At 32.5% G+C, this 21,671-nt stretch overlaps 1 protein-coding gene across 5 annotated transcripts in view; it reads right to left on the reverse strand.

The window, feature by feature from the left end:
* The window catches only part of Mp (collagen XV/XVIII-type protein multiplexin), a 181,324-nt gene that overhangs the window by 11,646 nt on the left and 148,007 nt on the right, over positions 1-21,671 (reverse strand). For 4 of the 5 annotated variants that reach the window (XM_034319125.2, XM_034319124.2, XM_076691757.1 and 1 more), the window contains exons 6-10: positions 11,137-11,223; positions 4,929-5,010; positions 4,222-4,316; positions 2,144-2,296; positions 1,703-1,900 (exon numbers count right to left, since the gene is read on the reverse strand). In XM_034319125.2, coding sequence (XP_034175016.1) covers positions 1,703-1,900; positions 2,144-2,296; positions 4,222-4,316; positions 4,929-5,010; positions 11,137-11,223 — 615 coding nt within the window. The remainder of the gene's footprint in view (positions 1-1,702; positions 1,901-2,143; positions 2,297-4,221; positions 4,317-4,928; positions 5,011-11,136; positions 11,224-21,671) is intronic. The other variant, XM_076691758.1, reaches the window with a different exon arrangement.

Genomic DNA, 21,671 nt, shown 5'->3' on the forward strand with positions numbered 1-21,671 from the left:
ATTCAGAAGTCCTGCAATATCTTCAGGCACTGTTGTGAAAGGGTCACAGAGAAGACGAAAGATGATTCAGAAATTCCTTTCCAAGGGTATCTAAACTTTACTACTTAGAATTTACCTTAGGAACATTTGAAATTTATTGTGTCACTAAGAAGTAAAAGTTGTAAGCACAGTTACAAATAAATGTAGATTTGCTTCATAAATTTCTTTCTCTCAAACTTTCTATTGAACAATGTTTCACAGTTTGCAAGTGGATATGCATGTACAGTGTATCGGAACGGTAGGTTTCCCTGGGGAAAAATAGCGTTACAAAGAAGCAGAAATTCTTTAAATCTTAATTTTGATAATATTAATATTAAAATTAATATAGAAAAAGAATAGCATGATTTGTAGTTAGAAATATTATAAAATTTAGTATATAACTGAAAAGTACGAATAACGTAGAAAATGTAAAAGAAAAATTTATTAATTTTTAAGAAGAGTAGCCAGGGGTATGTTTGCATCCCTGTGCCCAGAAAGAATGTTAATCGAATAACGTTTCCCAGAAGACGCTAGATGCTAACAGAATTATACAAGCAACACGTGTTTCCGTTTAACATCCTCCAGTCTCATCATATTCCGCTCCCCGAAAGGCGGATTCATTTTTCAACAGAGCATCAGCTACGTTTCGCACCCTATTTAATTTTCACGTTGACCCCCGGCTAAAATGGGTCATCCAGTGCACGTTCGCCGATATGTATCTAAAGGGTAGATGGAACGTTAGCACACAGATACGTCCGGTTTCTTGTTGCTTTTAACAGTGGAAAACGGAAGAGTAGACGTAGGTCGCGAGAAAAGACTAGATGGACAAAAAGGGGCGGCGAAAGAATGGGACAGAAGGCAAGAGTTGGACGTACAACTCCACCTTTATTACGTGCACGGTTACTTATTCCCTGCGGGGTGATATCGTGTTCCATTTCCATTCAACGAATTTCTTGTTGCTCTTGCTTGCATGCCCCGCCGAGAGACAAACGAGAAATACTCGGTACCGTGTGCGACTATAAAAAGGGAATGTACACGTTGGAATCGTCTGGTTGGCGGGCAAGCATTTTGGGATTTCGTCAATTTTATGGAACTGTGGGGAATCCATGGATCGACTAGGAAACGGCTCGTTTGCACCGCAAGGATACATTACAACGTGCCGGCGAACAAAGGAAACGAGGAAATTTTCAATGAGTTTCAGAGAATGATCGGAATTAATGTTATGTACGTTTCGGAGCTTAGCCCTCCAACTCCACCTTCCACTCTTCCTGCTGGTTAATATTCTCGTTTGTTTAAGAGAAACTTGTTTCAATGGTACACGACCAGGATAGTTTAGTGGATGCGAAAACATACGCGTTTACGGTTCAAGATGGTTAAACGAGGTCGTAAATTCGTTTAGCACCCCTGCAAATGGAACGTTTTGGAATTATCATTGAAGGGTTATGCAGGAAAATAGACGAACTCTGAATGAGACGTTTCTCTGTGTTAGTCTCTCTAGAATTCTATTCGACGAGCGAGATCGTTTTGTTCAGAAGTATAGTTCAATTGAAAATTGAGAGTTTTGCATTTTGATTTATTGGTAATTATGCCATCAAATGATATTAAATTACTTATCAACAACTTAACAACTTTAAATTCTTTCTGTCGTAGAGAGAATTAATTAAAAAGGGGTATGATCACTTACATCATAGCTGGAAAATTCACCCTTTCCCGGAGGTCCTGGTGGTCCTTGAGCACCCTTTTCTCCTGGTATTCCGTCACGACCCGGTTCGCCCTTTTGTCCTTGAGGACCTTCCGGTCCCGGTATTCCCATGTCTCCTTTGTCACCTTTAGCACCCTGTGGTCCTTGGAGTCCTCTCTCTCCAGGTGGTCCTGCTGCACCCTGCAGAATTCAACGGAATTAATTACTTAGACCAGTCACCAAAACACTCGAAGCATTCATGACGAAGTATTAGTCAACTTGGAAAGTGACTACGCTTAAACAATTAATTACAAGTTTTGTAGGGATGTTTGGTTTATGGACAAATTTTCTTTATTTGACAAAAGTATTTAATCATTTTCGTCACATTAATGAAATTCTTTTATTGCGTTGCGAAACATTTAATCTTTTTGCAAAGCTCAATACCGTCAGCCCCATTTGCCCCTGTTTCCCTTCTTGTCCTGGTACTCCTTGCTCTCCTTTAGGTCCTTGAATCATTTTTGGCATTGTAAAGGATGCCATCAATGCTTTTGCGTTGCAAGTGCAGGTGCCGGGTTCTCCTTTCTTACCAGGTGGACCCTGGAGCATTTGGATTAATTTATTATTGTAAATATATGCATTATTGATTTCAATATATTAACGAAGGTGTATTGTTAACTCTCGTTCACTGACTTCAAAATAAGAATAACGACATGTTTTATTTGTGCCCAATCAACCTTCAAACTATAAGTTTTGTTTATCATTTTCGTTTGTTTTAAAAATTATACATTTAACTTTACGAATGATATAATAAATATTTTCGCTACTGTTGTTAATTAACAAAGAAACAAATATATTTAATACATCAAAATTGACGTAGAAGGTGTCGATGATAAATGAATTGAAAAAAACAGTTCTACATTTTTCTTCTTCAATCAAGTACTTCTCTGAACTTGTCAATTCCCTAAAGATTTATGTTTTGTTTGCTATTCAGCGAGCTATTCATTCAATTTTTATCGTGTTTGTAATCCATGTTTGTCAGTTTCGTGCAACTTGGATCCAACGAATGGGGTAGTTTCAATTTTCCTTTTTTCTTCATGTATTTGATCAAGAGTACCCATCAAATTCAAGCACTGCGATGCTTTCGATTCGGACTAGAATGCATTGAGGGCGTTAAACAAATACCAATTGTGTTCATACCCTGCGTGCCAATAATTTTGGAAGATAGGGAATATATCGTGAAAGCCGTTTCTCCGTAATCAATGATACATAAAGTGCTTACCAGTACTTCAGCGTCCTAACTAAATTGGCTAGCTCGAGCGGCAAGATAAATAAATGATCCTGGATTGGAATGCATTCACGCTCGCTTCATATGCACAAGCACCACTGAATTATTATTGCTGAAATATGTGCGTGAACGTGTCTGCATCTGGTATAATGAGAGACTTCTATAGGTGAAGCTTCGTTACTAATTAATACATACTTCTTCAGCAACTTGTCTCTCGAATAAATGTCTACATCACTATTGAAGAGCTACTCTTGTTTCATTACTAATTCACCGTTCCTAATGCATTTCTAATTTCTAATTCACTGTTTAAAAATATTCTAAGTTTGATTTGTATGTTATACTTTGATCTATGTAAAATAAGGGAAAAGAATAATTTTAAGTTTAAAAAATTCAAATGAATCTTTGTTAATTTATAAGAAAAGTTAAGGAGATTCAGAAAATTAGAAAACTTTAGGTGCAAGTAGAGTAGGTCAATCATAACGCAAACCTACTTTTTGTTAGTGCCATAGTATGGCTTTAAATTAAAAACAGCTGCCTTGATAAAAAAACATATTACTATGCTATTTCATTAAGAAGAAATTTGTAAAATTATATTTATTTGTTCTAAATAATTACTAATCAATTATAAAGAGAATTGATTCCATAATAATATTATTTCTAATAATTTCCTTCTGATTTACCCCATAATTCCTTTTGTTTCTATAATTTCCTTTTGATATTCACTGAAATGTTCCGAAACAATAGTATTTGTGTCATTTGATATTCTTTTGTATCAAACAATGCAATGGTGCATGGTTATACGTGAAACCTGATTCAAATGTGTAGTTCTACAATATGCACAGCGCATTCGGTCTGCCTTTATACGTGTATAGACTACTGAACTATTGCAAGTTCAGTGGTTTGTGTAAGGATTGCTAATGGAACATCTTCGGCATTGCGATACATATGCTCGATATAACACCCATATATGTATGTCGTGGTGTATAATTCGACACGTATAATTTATACATTAGTTTAAAGATATATATGTATCTTATGTGCAATGACACACTCGTAAGAAATGTATTAATGAAACGTGAGTTAATTAACAATATTATTTCAGATGATTCATTAATTTATATTTGTACTTGTTTAAGGTTGGGGCACTGGTTCTACTTTTTTTCTGATATTCAGACCCTTTAGATTTTTTGGTGTAATTATAATTACCACTGTTAATCAAACAATTATGAATATTTACCTCGTCTTGACCAGGTGGACCAGGGGGTCCTGGTGGTCCTCTAACACTTTCCCCTTTGTCTCCCTTATCACCTTTATCACCTTTAGGTCCTTTATCTAAGAAAGTTAAAAGAAATATTTGATTCAAAATTATACATTCCAGTATATTTAACAATGGATGGACCAAGTACCCTTTGTTTGAGTCCAAGTACCTTACATTAATAATATAATGGATAGTGTCATATCAACTGACAAAAATTAATTAACACTAATTATTATCAAAGGAAAATAGGAACATTTCAATAAAAAAAAAGTTAATTATAATTATTCAATATAAAATAACTTCAATCGCTTCCAGAATAACAAAATAATTTAATATTGGTAAGTTAAGAGGCTCACCCCCTATAATCTCTGAAATCAATAAAAGTAATTATTGGTCAATTAAAAAGTCACCAAAACCGTTAAGTTAAGTGAGCTTGTTCCGATAAATGTTGCAAAGGTCCGTGATCCTTTTACCGATAGAATTCTGGGATACGAGCGAGCTTAGAATCCTTTGAGAATTCAATCGAAATGTTTCTTACAAAGGATACTGGTAATGGCGTTTTCAGTTATTAAAGAAACGATTTTCGATCCGACGCTTTTTGGCCTGCTCGCCAACAAAACCAGAACGCTTCTTTTATAAAAGAAGTCACGATTAAATAAACTCACGAATTCCTTGCGATTACTCACAGTCCGGATTCGGAGGAGGGGGTGTGATGAATGGCGGCGGATTGCTTTCCTCACTTCTGTCTTCGTCATCGTCTCGTCCGATCTGAAAACGGACGGTAAAATGGGACGTTGAATAAGAACACTAAACGTGATTTATATATCGTTATATGCTAACAGAGGAAAAAAAAAGAAGACGAAGAAATGAGTGAAAGGTAAAAAGGAAAACGAAACGACGTGGGAAGTTTCATCGCTTATGGATGTGATTGATTGCGCTTCACGCCAATACGATGAGATTTATTTGTGCACAAATAAAATGCGAAGAAATCGTTCCGTTCTTTATGATTACCTATGAAATGTGGGATTAATATTGAGCACCATTTGTATTTCCTAGTTTTTTCATTAGATATTAATTTAATTAAATAACAATTTATTTGATTCCTCTTCTTTGCTATCTAATTTTTTATATTAGATGTTAATCACTTTGTTACCAACGTATCGATGTTTAAATTTAATTAATTTGCAGAATTTTTATTACTAATTTGAAAAATTTTATGCATCTTAATTTCGGAATAATTAGAGCGTTTGATATTGAAGAAGTGACTTTTTAGGTGGAATTTTTTTTTCTTCCAATCGAAGAATGAACAATATCGCCCAGAACGTTGGTGATTAATGAACTTTCGGTTAAATCAGGCGGAATGGTTAGCACATATTTGCCCTAAATGCTTTCCAATAATTATTAGTAATGACGCAGATTTATGAAGCCAAACTGTTCTTCGGCAATTATTTATCCTTGATATTCTGCCTGACATATTACATTATTGCAATATTGACTTAGCCACATGACCCAGTTAGCTTAATTTCGATTAGCTTAATTTTCAATTCCTAGAACGCTATAAAATGCTGTCGATTATTACATTTATTAAGCTTTGAGCTTTAAATCGATATGCCATAAGTGCATTTTTGTGATGGTTTTCTGTCACGAAATTGTATCTGACTTTCTATCTCTCAAAAGAATTCAATTCAATTTCCTTTACTTTCGTACTTCGTTCCCGTAAACTGTCAGAATAATTTTTGTATATTTATTCCTCTCGAAATTGCTTGCCACATGTATACATGGAATTGCATAAACTGAAAAATACATAGTATTCAGGTATGGTAGAATGGTTACATCAATGTGCTTGGTCTCTCGTGGATTTTGATCCCCCATGGGAAATATAATGCAAGGATATCCTTACGTTTACGATTTCTAAATTTTTTTAAGTGATACTTTAGAGTGGTATTAAATTCGGCCAACAGTTTTTTATGAAATTTATATTGTTCGTCAAAATTGTTTGTGTTACAAATATAATGGCAATAAAAAACATTCTGTTATTTATTTTTCGGTGTTCACTATTTGTTGTACGGGTTTTCATCAGGACACAGGATCATCTTTCTGTTTGCGTTCAAACGAGCACATTTTAATACATTTAAAATATTATTTTGTACAATATTGATTTTCGAATTTTTAACAATTTGTTATATGTATATTTAACAGTTTGTGTAAATGAATAAATTTATTTTAAAATAATTCAAACAGATTATTTTCTTACTTGAAATAGGCATTTCAATCGTATTTTGGTTTAATTAGTAATCGCGTCTTTTTGCGTACACAGGAAGTTAAATTTACATTTCACGTTGGCAATATATACAAGTAGAAGCACGCATGTAAACATTTACATAGGCGAGGGCGTGCATGTTGTATTATGCTAACTTGTTAGCTAAATATTTCAATGTGAAGAATATTTATATTTTAAATAAATACGTGCAAACGAGTTATAAAATAAATAAGAATCTAAGTACATATGTAGACTCCCAATTAAATGTATAATAATACTGTAACTGAACCATAATATATTTAATTTATAATATTACAATTGCATTATGTATAATACGATATTATTTTCAGTATATAATGCAATTATTAATAAGGTCCCTTACCTGTCTTATATTTGTCAAAATTACAAATATAATTAATTAATTGATATTATGCACGGTAATCTCTACAATAGAACTTAAAATATAATACTATTTCAACAGGATAACAATGGAAAAGAAATTGAATTTCTTTTCACTTTGATCGATGATTTATGAGATAAGTTAAAGCATGAAAAAGCTTTCAATAAGTACCAGGAAAAGTGTAATAAAACTTCTAATAACCTTCTCGACTGATTAAATCGATGTTAAAATTTGTACTGCATCGAGCATGGTAGGTTTGCCAAGGGAAAATCGCGAATGCTTCCCCTTAGACTTTACTCTCCCTCCTTCATAGGTAACGACATTTTCCTTAGGAAAGTTTACTTTGCACGATACTGTACATAGAATTACCCTAAATATAAATCCGACTTAGAAACATTTACATCGAATGAAAATAAAAATAATATATTTGCAAAGAAAATTCATTTCTACGAGTGCATGTACCCTATCTTACATTTTATAATTGCAACAGTAGCAGCAAAACAAAAATATCTGCTATAAAATAATCGATAATCTCCTTCCAACCCACTCTGCATACTAATTAAAAGAGAGGAGAGAAAACACGCGGAAAAGATCGAATCAGTGGTCATTAATAGCAGAATTAGAACAGTGAAATAGGAGTGTAGGCGTAAGAGGTACTGTTTCATCAACGAACAAAGACATACATATGCACGGTGCAACTGCATTGAAATTGCAGCCCACGTAAAACCAATGCTCGATCGCAATAACACGTAGTACAGGGTAGGACGAGAACAACCGCAGACTGTTCTATTGAATTCGTTCACCCGGTATACGAACATCCTGATCAGCTCTATTATGCACGGTTGCATCTTTGTATCCCTCCTGCCATACCGTTTCAACAGCGTTTCTTGGAAGTAGGATTTTACGGATGAAATAAATTCCCTCCGATCCCTCATCCTCTACCTTCACAGTTAGAGAGGATACTAAGCACGAACGAATTTCTTAAACGATTCGGTTGCTGCCAGCACTATCGAGTAACCGTGTCAGAAAGCCCGCTAAATTCTTAATTAACACATTGGATGCTGCAGGAGCCACCGGTGGCCAATCGTAAATTTAATAAAATTGAATAATTGCGGGGAAAAAATCTTTTCTGAGCGGAATGATGAATGCAGAGTAAATTGTAACTGAAGTGAAAATTTAGTATGGAAATTTTTCATACATAGGAAAATTAATTATTAATGTAAATCGACAGAATTTTTCGCTTAAAGTGTAATACGACGATAAAGTAATAGGATAATGTGTGCATTAAGCTCTTAAAAAGAATATTTTACTCCTTTTTATAAGTAATTAAAAAGCGACTCCTTTTGATCATCTGTGAAATCAAAGTAATTCACTTTGAAAGACTATCCTCCTATCGGGTCAAAGGATCTTTTTAGCACGAGCTTTTTCAACTGGTACCAGCATTCGAAGATCGAAATCTTTCGAGCATTCTCCTATGTGACCAGCAGGACAAATCAAAGTTAATTCCACTTGGCAAGCTTAATTCCTATGGAACTTGGATCGCTTCGTCTAATTGGCAACGAGATGGTTAGGTGGCAAAAGTTAAAGTTACTCTTCAATCTTTCGTTTCTTCTTATTTCATCGTCCCCTATATTTGTCTTCTTCTCTACTTTACTTCTTCTTTTTTTGTATCCCTTCTTCCAATCTCTCGGCACTTTACAGTTTTCTTACGTCTTTCTAACAGTCTCCAATTCCATGAGACCCAATTCCTCTGTAAATTTCACAGTAAATCATCCAATTTCTTGCACTCTATTCATTTGCCAGTGGAGTAATGTAGATCGAGGACCATGACGTAAAGGAAACACCTCTCAGGCAATAGCACTAGAACGAACCTGATTTCGTATTGATTTGCTTCTTGTTAATTTCATTCGGATAAAGTCACAACTACAATCACGTTTTGTGACAATTTTACTTTTATTTCCAGCTATTCTTCAGCTATTTTGCTTTAAAATTACTCGAATTCAAATGCAGCAAACAATTATTCCTTTTAATAAATAATTCGATAATCTAATAATCTAAAAATGTAAATATTGAAACTGCACAAGCCTTTCATTATCAATATTTATGAAATATTAATTATTTATTATCTAGGAAAACAACATCAAATATTAAGGGAACTGAAGTATAACAATTTATTACTGTACGAAAACAGTTTCGTTCCAATTTGAAGGAAGCACAGGATGAACCTTTTAGCTCTTTATTAAATTTAATCGTCAAAAGATTTAATAGAGCGACCAAGTTTGGGAAACGGGTGTCGCAGCACGATGTGCCTTGAACTTCCTTTGGATTAAGAGGAACTCTATAATGACGATGAAAAGGCTTGAAGCTTTCTGAGAAACGAGGCATTTTGGGCGCACTCACTAATGCAAGATCCCATCAGAATTTCTAAGATTATTCTCGTAGTATTCATCAGATTATCCTTATAAAGCGATTTCTACCTTCATTTGCTAATTTTGAACAGCTTTTTGAGAACATTTTTTTTTAAACACTGATATTACTTTTACATTTTAGAGATAATGAAATTATTTTGTAATTAACAAATTGAGTATTATAAGAGTCAACAGCAGTCCTCACCACAAATTTAATATAATTAAATAAATAATAATTTTAAGTAGCATTAGCATTATATTAATTACGTAAAGTAACATATAGATAGTTTTAATTGTAAACTGGAACAATTATATTCTGAATAATTACAATGATAGTATACCGTCCTATAGTGGAAGTCAATGTGTTAACAATTGATTACCTATAATGCCACCTGTCGACTAAATCCACCGTTACAATTTCCAGATCTAATAATCCCATTGCGAATCCCATTGCGAATCCCATTGAACACTTGTCAGGTATGGAGATACGCATTTCAGGTTGTATGCTATAATACTAACAAATTCTTACAGTCTTGAAATAATGGGAACATGTGATATTATTTATTCTTAGAGAAAACTTTAATTCATCTCCTGACAAAATATTACAAATACGTACAGCATCGAGCACAGTTAAAATCTTCATTTTGACGATATTAATATTAAAAGTGATTTAAAAACAAAATGGGGAGTCACAAATCTATATGTATAACACATAGCGCTCTCTCTCTAGAAACCTCCGGCATGGATCAGCAATCCTGGAATGCGAATACGCAGGGAAGTCTACCATGCTCGATACAGTACATCAATATTTTGTTTGTAAATAACAGTGGTTATTCAGTTTTAATTGGCTCTCGACAAGTGCCTGACAATATTTATTAATTTCAATGAAACGTACATATTGAGCAATTTTAAATTCGTTAACGTTTCGGTATTAACAACACTGTAAAAAAAAGTATTGCAAATTGCAAAAGTGTTAAAATTGCATTTTATTCAATAACCAATCAAACAGAGATCATCACGGGAATAAAATTTTTATTATTGATGCGTTATAATAAATATATTGGTTAAATGATGTTATTTATTTGTTGAAAGTATTTTATATATATTGAAATAGCTTTCGACATCATATGATGTGATTGAAGTACATTCGAATCTACTGTAGAGTGCTTTAATTCTTATTGATTCCTGAACGATTTCACCTCTTAAAGGTGTTAAATGTTGAAAGTTGAAAGAAAGTAGTAAAATAACCAAACATGCATTCTTGTTTTTATTAAAAATTTTCACGGTTAGCACTTTCGTAACTTACCATTGCAACTTCTCAAATTATTACAAAATTTAAAGAAATAAATATGATAGTAACAACGCGTTTCTTGTAAAAATGCTATTGTAGAAATTTTAACTGGAATTCCAAACCAAAAGCAACAAATTTAATTAGTCTTTGTCACGATCAAGTTATCGAAAGTTACAGGATGGAACAGCATTAAAACGTTTTGTGAACAAAAAGAAAAGGAAATTCAACGACGAACCAGCAGTCGTTACTGTTAATAGTTACAAAGTTAGCGACGATTACGATGTAACAAGCACCCACCCGAAACGTTACGCTTTATCGCCTATTTCCCTCCAGCATTGCAACTTTTTTACCCAAGCATAAAATTCGATTTTGGTCAGTAACAGCAAATTATTCCCTTGTATATTATTTATAATGAATGCTATTAATTCGATCGGGTTAGCTCTGTATCAGGTTACGAAACGATTAATTAGTAGCAACAGCACGCAACATTATTAGTAAGATTTTCAGTGAAATGCATTTTGATCACGCAACTCACGTCAGTCATATTTATGTCAACGTCTCCTGAACCGTCTATCAACTCGTTATTGATATCCCCTGAGCCAAGGTCCTCGTCCACATCGAACTACAAAAGAAATTTTATGTTAGAACCATTGCTTTTATATGGAGGTAGTCGGAGCAGAGAATTGGAGTGATTTTCCTTCCATAGAAGACCGCTGTCTCGTTTATCACATCGCATGTTTCGTGATATGAACTGGCGATGAAATTTATTTCGTCGAAGAAAAGAAACATTAGGCATTGTAGTGATTATTCTGCTTCGATTTGGAATAATTGATTTAATTAATCTCTGTAGAGTTTGGGAAAATAATATTGCGATTAAACGTAGGTATTTCAATGGTGGTAAAGAGGTATAATTATTAGGGTAACTTGTACTTTCCTAGATCAGGTCCCTTAGGAATTTATGAATTTTGGAGCTCTGAAATTTTGGAATCCTGGAATTTTGATATCTTAAAATTTTAGAATCTCAGAATCTTGAAATTTGGAAAATTTGGAATTCTGGAATGTTGAAATGTAGGAAATCTGAAATTTTGAGATTTTAACGTTCTGGAATTTTGGAATCTTGAAATAGCATAAATAAAACAACATTTTAGTATACATATAGGTAATGTGAAAACACATAGCACTAATGGCTCGAAATTACGATCCAATATTACCTACATACGTAATACGTATGCACGTTGTAGATACCGATATCGTAATAACATGTTATATCACCGACACAAACGGGATAATTAATTGTCCCTAATATTCCGGCACACGGAAAGCCTTATGCTTGTTTTACATTAAACATCCGAACGCAAATTTACATAGCGCAAAATAGAGGGGTTAAGATACACGTAATAGCGAATTAAGCAAAAGCAAATGTCGAGGCGATAGAGGAGTAAACAAACTAAATTAATCTACCGGTATTCCATTAATTTCTGGTAGAGCTAATCAGCATTTCATTGACATTGTTTCCTGCAGGTTGTATAAACCTTTGCTATAGTATACGGGTGCTAAAATTTGCCACTTTCAAACTTTATTCATTGATAATAATGTTAAACAACCCTCTTTTTAATTTTTTAAAAGTTATTCGATTATTTTTAAAATTTTCTTTCATTTTATATTTATAGTTTTTCACTTTATTATTCTTTTTCTGGTGTATAAAGATTGTTAAAATAAATAGAGCAGTTTTGAAAGTAATACCACGTTACAATTTTCTGTGTAAATGTTAGAAGAATCTATTAGACCGTAATGTAAATTTATCTCAGTTTAAACCAAATATCGAACTAAATTACTGCATTTTGTAAATAAATTGGATCGAGATTTTCAATCTGTATTTCGTGTTCGATTCGTTGACGGAAGCGTTAATTACAAAAAAATTTAATTAAATATAATTAAAATGTTCCAGCTGATCCGATTATCGTCTTCAAGCGAAATCATTTATGTAAGTGGATCACCAAACGGATTAATGCACAAATGAATCAGCTGGAAAAGTCAAATTTTCCATCGAAATTAGAAAATGATCATTTCAACTTTTCGGGAGGTACAGTTTTATCGAGCGTTACACTGCTGCAACCGAGCTTAATTAATTTTATTTCATCAATATTCGACCCATTTTGATCATCTGATGACGTTACCCGTGTTTTTAAAAGTATTGCAAAAGTATTGCATGCTCCAAATTGTAAAACAAAATATTTTCACATGAAATAGTTAAATTTTAGTTACTGTAAAATTATTATTGAAATCCTCCACAAAGGAATATTTTCAATGCATCATACGCATAGTGTTGAGTACAGTTTGCATACAAATCGTTCCAATACCAGCGCACTTTACTAGATGAAAATCTATTACTTTTTATACACAACAATATCGCCAGAGAGAAATTGTTTATGGTTGAAATTGTTTTTATTGCGTTTCTCGTCTGCTTTGTTTCATTTAGGAGATGGTTTCAGTTACCGAGTCCTTTTTTCCCAAAGTTTAGCGTTTCGATGGAAAGTGGTTTTAAGTTTCAAAGTAACAAAGTAGCAATGTTAAAGGGCAAACAACTTCGCTGTTGAAAGCAGATTATTGCTTTGCGAGTGAAAACTATTCACTGTTAACTAATATTTTCTCTTTTCTGATTCGAACACTTTGAAAGTTGCATCTAAAGGTATAGGGTTGCAAATGCATTCTTCTTTTATGCACCGATGGACAAAATTGCATAAATTCAATTCCACGATATACACTTTTTTCATGTTTACTATCTGTAATATATTCAGCTTTCTAAAGAATGCTACTGTTCCTCTTGCTTTAGGACGAAATCGATATTTCGTATCACTACATACGAGTTAATCAGAATATTTCAGTCCATTATTCATGATTCGCAATTAAAATCGATGTGGGAGAGTTCATGAATTCCATCATGCAAATAGTATCAAGGTAATCAATTTCATGCGACTAAGTATTGTATTAGAGTTTTTTTAACAGTAATGCATTTCACAGTTCAACTACAGAATATTAATCCTTGGACCAGTTTTAATTAAAGTTTGTATTTCATATTATTTTCATTTTCTAAATTATACATTCAACTTTAGATTAATATCCTTTGGATTGACCTAGACTCCGCTGTTCAAGAATTAAACAAATTAATAAAAAGATTATTCTGTTGAATATAAGAGTTTCATTTCGAAGAAAAATTTCAAAAGATATAATAAAACCAAAATAAAAATAATGATGTTATAACAATTATAAAATTAAACCTTAATGTTTTTCTTATAATTAATTGATTTATAAAAATGACATTAATAATACTCCTAACATGTAGATTTAAATTTCATGATAAGAACATCCCTCTATTATGTCACAGTAATTAATGTTACACGTTCATGGTATCCAGGCGTATTTCAATTTTGATTGAAATAGATTTATTTGGTTTTGCATATGCAAGCTTGAGATTTCATATCTTGTATCAATTCGTGTTCCCATATCCATGATCTAAAATTTAATCTGCATTAGAATCGACGCACGCAAATCGATGTACATATATAGATATGTATATATACAGGGTGCACCATAATATGTGGGCATAAATTTAATTATAGATTCGATATACCTACATATGTAGATAATAAAGAAGGCCTATATAAATATTTACTGTATCTGATTTTGTCGTAGAATAATAAATATTTAGAATAAACTAAACAGAAAAATTTCATAAATAATATATTTTATAATTATCTGACGATTGATCTATTTATATTTCCATGAATATTTGATTAGAGTAATTTATAGCACTAGGTATAAGAAAGAGTTCATGCAAATTAATAATGTATCACTTCATTAATTTCTGAACAATAATAATTTGAAATTTCTTACGAAAACAAATGTTATATTGTTTTTTATTTTGATGCAGTGCTAAAAATACAATTTATGAACGTGAAATTTTTTTTTTCCTCGTGTAGCTAATTTTGAACTGATTTCACATTATATTTGCGATTAATACTGTTATTTCATTCTCTGTTTCAGTTCTGTTACAACGCTTCGTGTCCCACGCTTTCTACTTTTACATTACGCTCCCCTTTTAGTCGCCTCTTACGACAGGCAGGGGTTACCGTGGTCGTATTCTGATCCCCGAGCCACAGGGAGGTGAAATTTTCCTGATTTTTGAAAATTTGTATAGAAAAGCATTGGCTACATTTGAAACAAAAGAAAGGCTACCATTAATTCAAACGAATGCTAATAAGTTATTTACCGTCTGTCAATACTTCTTTCTTCGCAGTTCTTCGAGTAAAACTTGAAACTGCGCGACTGTTACTTTAAGTAAATAGTATTTCAAACAAAACAAGTAACCGGAAGAGGTAGACATTAATTAACCCCTACCACTGCTATTTAACTAACTACCCTCTGCATCCAACAAGAGAATACACCGAAATGTCCTCCTCTTATTTTGATAAAACTTTGTAGACTAGTTAAGCAACTAAAAATAAGGGACGAGCACAGTTTTTGTTTGCTGAGTTGCTACTTTAGAAGCTGATTTCAACCTTTGCAGTTGCAGCTGAAAAATCCGTTGCACGCTACATATTCACCCTTTTTGTTCCATTTAATAAAAAAAGAAAATGGGCATTTGTTACGAGTCGTATCGAAGCTCTAATTATTAAGAATAGGAATAATTAATTTTCAAATGTTAAACTTTGCTCATCCTTAATCGAGGATTTTAAAACGCTCGTTAACGAAGTTAGACGCTTTTATCGACCAACGAACCGGCATTTTATAACCGATCGAAAAATTTGTAGCTCTCGTTTCGCGGGGGTTGTTTTAAATGTTTTCGAGTTCCTCGCACGGCGATACCTTATCGATTACGACCGGCACGACCTGCTTTTTTCCCAGTTATCTCCGGATATCGAACAACCGTACCTTTGAGAGGTATGCACTCGTAGGAGCGAAGTATCCTCGACCCCGTTCTATCATAGGGAAATTCAAAATATTCGACGACGCCGAACAAATTACCAGCCTGCACGATTTCGCGAATCAACAAGGGTATGGGAAGTATTGATCAGACAATATCCCATTCCCAGTTCCGGAGAACTTGAGATTTTTCATATCCCGAAAGCTTGGATTTCTTCGAGTTCGGTTTTTGCTTCGTTCGATGTCAAGAATTACACGCGAATTCAAGTAATTTTACTGTAGTGAAAAAATTTCGCTTTATTTCGTTCACGTCATGACGATTTGAAAATAAGCACGTGGATGGGACTGAAAGAACGAGTAAAATCGCGTGAAAGAAGTTGTCATAAAAGTCTAACAAACGAATCACATGTCGTATCTTTTAATTACAGTTACGCTTCACGTGAAAAACGGCACTGGCCTTTGTTCTCGGTTTAAGAGGGAACGAATGATCACTCTTTGACGCGGAATTGTCTAGGAAATTGCTCTTTTATTGAAACCTCCACTGCCTTTATGCATAAATTGAAATCTTAATTGATGAAATTTAATGGATTAAAGATACACACTTTTAATTATGTGTCAAGAATTTTGTCACTACCTAATTAGTGACTGAATGGATATTCGTAACAATAAATAAAAATATATTAAACAAAATTATGAAACATTCTACTGTTGAGGAGGCAGGAGTCAATTATTCATATCCGATGCTGCCAAATTTAAAATTCATGATTTGCTTCCCTATACAGCATAAGTCTACACACGATTTACATACTATCCATATTCGGTATTTGCATTAAATTTTATGAAACTTTTCTGTCGGGCGCAGTTATCGCGAAATGTACGAAAGTCTCTAAGATTTAATCTTTTAGTGAATATTCAAAAGAGCAGCCAGTTATTTCAAAGAGAGTAAAAGGGTGGTAAAAGGGATAAAAAGATGGGATCGTAAAAAGGAATGAATAAAAGAGGTGTCTGGTGGACGTGTGTTGATTTCTTCATTTGTTACGCTTTATTTTAACACGACTGTTAACATAAAACGTAAGAAACGAGCAATGAGTCGTTCAAAAGTAGTAAAGAGAGAATAGACTGTGTTCCAAAATTCTCTGTTTGACACGTAACAACCTGATAATTTATAATACATGCTCCTGGAGCTATTATATCCTCAAGTCGCGTTTACACTGTTTCAACGCAGGTGTTTAAGGTATTTAAAACGACTTCAATGAAGTATTAACGTATTCAAATGAATATGGAACGCACGAATTCATCGAATGCTCTGTGCAGTATATTACACGTCTGTAGACTGTGACATCAGGTTTGTTCAAAGTAGTTGAGGACTTATAAAGGAAATATTCATAAATCCCATGTACAATGTACTGATTTCTCAACGACGTATGATACAAGTGCTTCACCATTCTTTTCTGTACATTTTTCTATCTTATCCCTTAAGCGAGCAAATGGTATTTTCCGAATGGAATTTTAACGAAAATACATTGAGCCCCGTGGGAGTTGAGAAATGAAAAGCAGTAAAATCATTAGAATAATATATTAAGGGGATGGAAACGAAAAGTACGATGAAATGAATATGCATATGCTGCGTCGATAACGACCACGTTATAGAATTTATTACCAAGTCGAAAACTGCATGTCATGTGAGCGAGAGAATTATTCATTTCAAAATATATGACACTTACTTTGTAACATTCTTATAGACACATTTGACATTGCATTTTTATAAAAATGACATAGAATCTTTTTTATTCACCGTCAATTGGAAATAGATAAATTTTAATATGTTACAAAATTTGTGAATTGATTATACCAATTCTAGAATTTATCACGAGGAATTTGAAATCATGTTTTTAGTGAATGTCTTTCTAAACGAGTATTGTCTGGAACATCACCATTGCATGAGGTTCGAATTTCCCATTCGACCATTTGGTGAATGTAGCTTTGAAGAATGGTTGTGTATTCTTCGCATGCTAAAAAGTAAGATAAACTGAAAAATCGACTCGTTCGTCTCACCTGGTGCCACTGTGCAACGTTACAGCTTTCATGGTATATAGCTATCATAAGTTATTTTCGATGTTGCACTACGAATTGTCATCGTTTTTCAATGATTTCGGGAACGTATACATGCGACCGCGTTTATCTTCAATTCACGATAGTCAATATCGAATAACAATAACCTTTTGTTATTACTTATAAGAAAAATGAATATTATACATTTTATCTTTCCTCGTTTTCATTCTTCTGTAGTTTAAAAATATTGTACTTCTTTTTAAGTTTAAAATGAATTGCCTCAGCTCATTGTTTGATTTTAAAATACATTAAAATTTATTTCAGAGAACAGGAACGAATGAAATTGGAAATTCATCACTTATACAGCTTGTGAAGATAATTTTGAAAATATAGTATCGCGCTTGGAGACTGCATTAAAAATATTTGCTGAAATTGCTTTCTTTCTGGAGTGGTTGATATTTATGGTACATATTAGTCCGCATAAATCTTTTATGCATAGAATGAAACATAAGGGTGCACGTTTCTAGAGAGTCAAGAAAAATTGCTATAAGGTATATGATAATACAAAGGAATATATATAAAGTGTCATATTGCAATAGAAACTGTTTAATATCTTCTAATTGGATTGATGTAATTAAAATCATTCCCCCTTAAAACATTCATATGTTACTAAAATAGAAGTGATAATTACAAATAATTATGCTAATTATATTTATTGGAAGGCAATTATTAAGTGGGAAACTTCTTTCGTTTAACCACAACAATAATCAAAATTGTTTTAAAAATCATTCACGATGTATATCGATAACTATCCACGTTATAAGCTGCAATTTATTAACAATTTACCATTCAATGATTAATGAATAATGATGAGACTTATTAACATTTCCATAGGATAATGAATCGAATTTGCGGCAGATTATAGATTAATAATAGATAAAATGTACGCGGCTTGTGGCTCCATGTTCATGCATAAGTTACCGTTTATTAATATCTCTAAAAGCTTCCAAAAACTTTTCTATGCTAATTACTAATACTCTACTGATAAAATGTTCCATACCGCAAATTGTGGTTCACTGACGAATTATGGCATACCTGGCAACCTATGTATAATCCGCTATTAAGTTGCGATGATAAGCCACAATGCAATAACTTGTGATCCACTAATACTAAGTAACTGTACATTATTGTATAGTACAGTCTATTGATAAACCATAGATTTATTGGTGACTCAAGATTCATCGATTTACATCTACCGATTAATATCCTGATTGGTAAATTGTATTTTATTTGTAATAAAATTTAAGGCATAAATGATTTGAGAAGTTGTAGCGATCGCCGTTACTCTTTGATGGAACAGGAAATACTTCCATTTCCTTCTTCCTCTCTTCTTTTCTTTACGACCTTCCATGATTTTGTTTCTTTCTTCTTTCATCTTCGATAACGTATTTAACGTTCCATGAAATTAAAACCCTCAGCACCTTCGGGGGGAACAAGAAGTGCTAACTCGCACTTCTCTTCTTCACCACTAGACTATGATTTTCAACGGTTGTCAACACTTTTGTTCGATCGATTTTCGGTGCTCTATTATTAGAGTTAAGTATACCGGGTATTCCATAATATGTGGGTAAATTTCTGTGATAAAATCACAACACCCATAAATAATAAAATATTGCATATCACTCACTATAATATTTCATTTTAAATAATTATATTTTAATATTAATTATTTCAAAAATATAATTAAGTAAAAATCTAAGTAGTAAAACGAAACAGCCTTCGATGTAATTAACCAGAGAATAAAAGTTATTTCAAGAACACAATTGGCAAAACATTTTACAGCTTCATTTTTTTTATTACACCTTAATGTGTGGTATAAAAAAAATACGAGAGGAGTTATTTACGGAACATAAAGTAAATGAGTTAATTATACGCTACACGATGGACATATTGGAGAAAAGAAAACAGACGCGTCTTGAATTTTTATTGTTTGTAACGCCGCTAATTCTATGTATAAACAAAGAGAAAGAAGTACGAAAGAAAATGCCGTACAATGTCAGGAAGGCGAATCACGTACAGGAAAGATACATATGAATTTTGCGCGGCCACCTGGTGGTATGCGGGTCAAATCGGGTTAGTATCGTTATATCACGTGACCAATTTAAATTTTTCGTACGTGGATCGTAATACAATTTGTAAAAGCCCCGTTACAACGATTTTCCATTTATTGATTTTTGCCCTTCGATGGTGCAAAGCGTGTTAAAAGTAACTATGCGATTTCGATTAGCTGTCAATTCGGATTTAAGCTGTCTCTGTGACACGTTGTATAGCAGAGATATAAAATTTATTGGTAAAAGAGAAAAGTTTTAAGAACAGGTAAGAATTGTTAAAATAATATTATGTAAACACTTTTGGTTCAATTCTAAAAGTTATGAAACTAAGAAGTCCTCTTATATCAATAATGGTTCCTAAGATAGCATTTTTTAGCTGCAACTTTAACAAATGAAAAAAAATACGCGTTTATTTCGAGCTACTTAAAAGTTTACGAAGTTTTATCAAAATCGGAGAACACTTTGGTACATTCTCCTGTTAGATAAAGACGGTAGTCAGCTAAATAGAAATGCTAGAGGTTAATTAATGTCTTCCACTTCCGGTTACTTGTTCTAATTTGAAATACTATTTACTTAAAGAAACAGTTGTACAGTTTCAAGTTTTACTATAAGTGAAAAGAAAATAATGGAAGTTAAATAATTTATTGATATTCTACATTTTACTTCAATCGTAGTAAATAACTTTGTTCAAAGTTGCAATAACTATTTGAATAAATTAATATTTTCATATTAAATATAATAAAATTAAACTACTTTTAATTTTACATCTTGTTTTTGCAACCTGGTCAAAATGTTCCCGTGTATTACATGTAAGAGTTAATTACATTAAATCAACGTTACTTAAATTAAAATTATATATACGTGCAGTGGACTTATCAATTAAAATTATTATACATATTTATACAGGCAGAAAAAGTCAATGCGTTAAGATGCACTTTGTGAAGTCTTATTTAAGGGAAAATTACAGACGCTATTAAAATAATTTCAGTTAAAATGAATTAATTTTTTTCGCGAGATTTATGCGACACTCGTTATGAGACCATGTACAGAGAATACAGTTTTAATTTTACATGGCAGAAGAGAATCTGTACTGGCGAGCAACTCCATTTTAATGGTGATTCATTTGTCTTAATTTTAAATCTACTGTATTTTTGTGTAGATGAATTATACTATATAAAGCAACTGGCAAAATGAGAATGATCAATTATTACACACTAAGATTTTTGGAACAGACGTAAACTGAGAAGTCATTCGTACATTTAGAAAGATCTGTTTTCAAATTTATGGATCGTATTTTAAATTATTTAAATTTCTTATTCTGTAAAATAGAACAGAGGTATAGTTACTTCCAATTTTTAAATATAAAATTTTAAATAGAATTTTATAAAAATAAGTAGATTTTAGTATTTTAAGATAAAGATCCAACGTTTCAGGTAAATTTTGTAAAATCTTTCTTACGTAAAGTTTTATATTAGTTTCATAAACGATGCCTGTTAACGCGGGTTCGTAATTTATTAATTTCTGTTAGCTCGAAGTGATAAATAAGGTGTTAAAAGTCTTTATTACGGCTATAATTCATGTGAAAGTTAAAAGAAGGATTTTAAGTTTAATAACTTATTTCAAAACAGAACTTATATCGTTTGTATGAGAAAGGATTAAAATGCTTTCAACGATTAACTTCATTAAACTTTCTCATTACTTATAAGTAAGTATGTCATGTGTTCTATGATTCAGGTAATCGCATAATCCATTTATAATAATTTTTTTTAACATTAATTAACATTAATACTAATCTTCTGTTAACTAATATAGACTTGTTAAAATTTTACAGATTTGTCATAATTTAATATTTGATATTTTTATAACCATTACTAAAATTAAATACTATAAAAGTAAACGTGAAAAGTTTTCTAGAGTTGAACCAGATGTTTTATATAGCTTTATGGTAGAGCGTAAATACACTGAAATTGACAAATATAACCCC

Source organism: Osmia lignaria, chromosome 13 (assembly GCF_051020975.1).
Source record: "Osmia lignaria lignaria isolate PbOS001 chromosome 13, iyOsmLign1, whole genome shotgun sequence".
Lineage (NCBI taxonomy): Eukaryota > Metazoa > Arthropoda > Insecta > Hymenoptera > Megachilidae > Osmia > Osmia lignaria.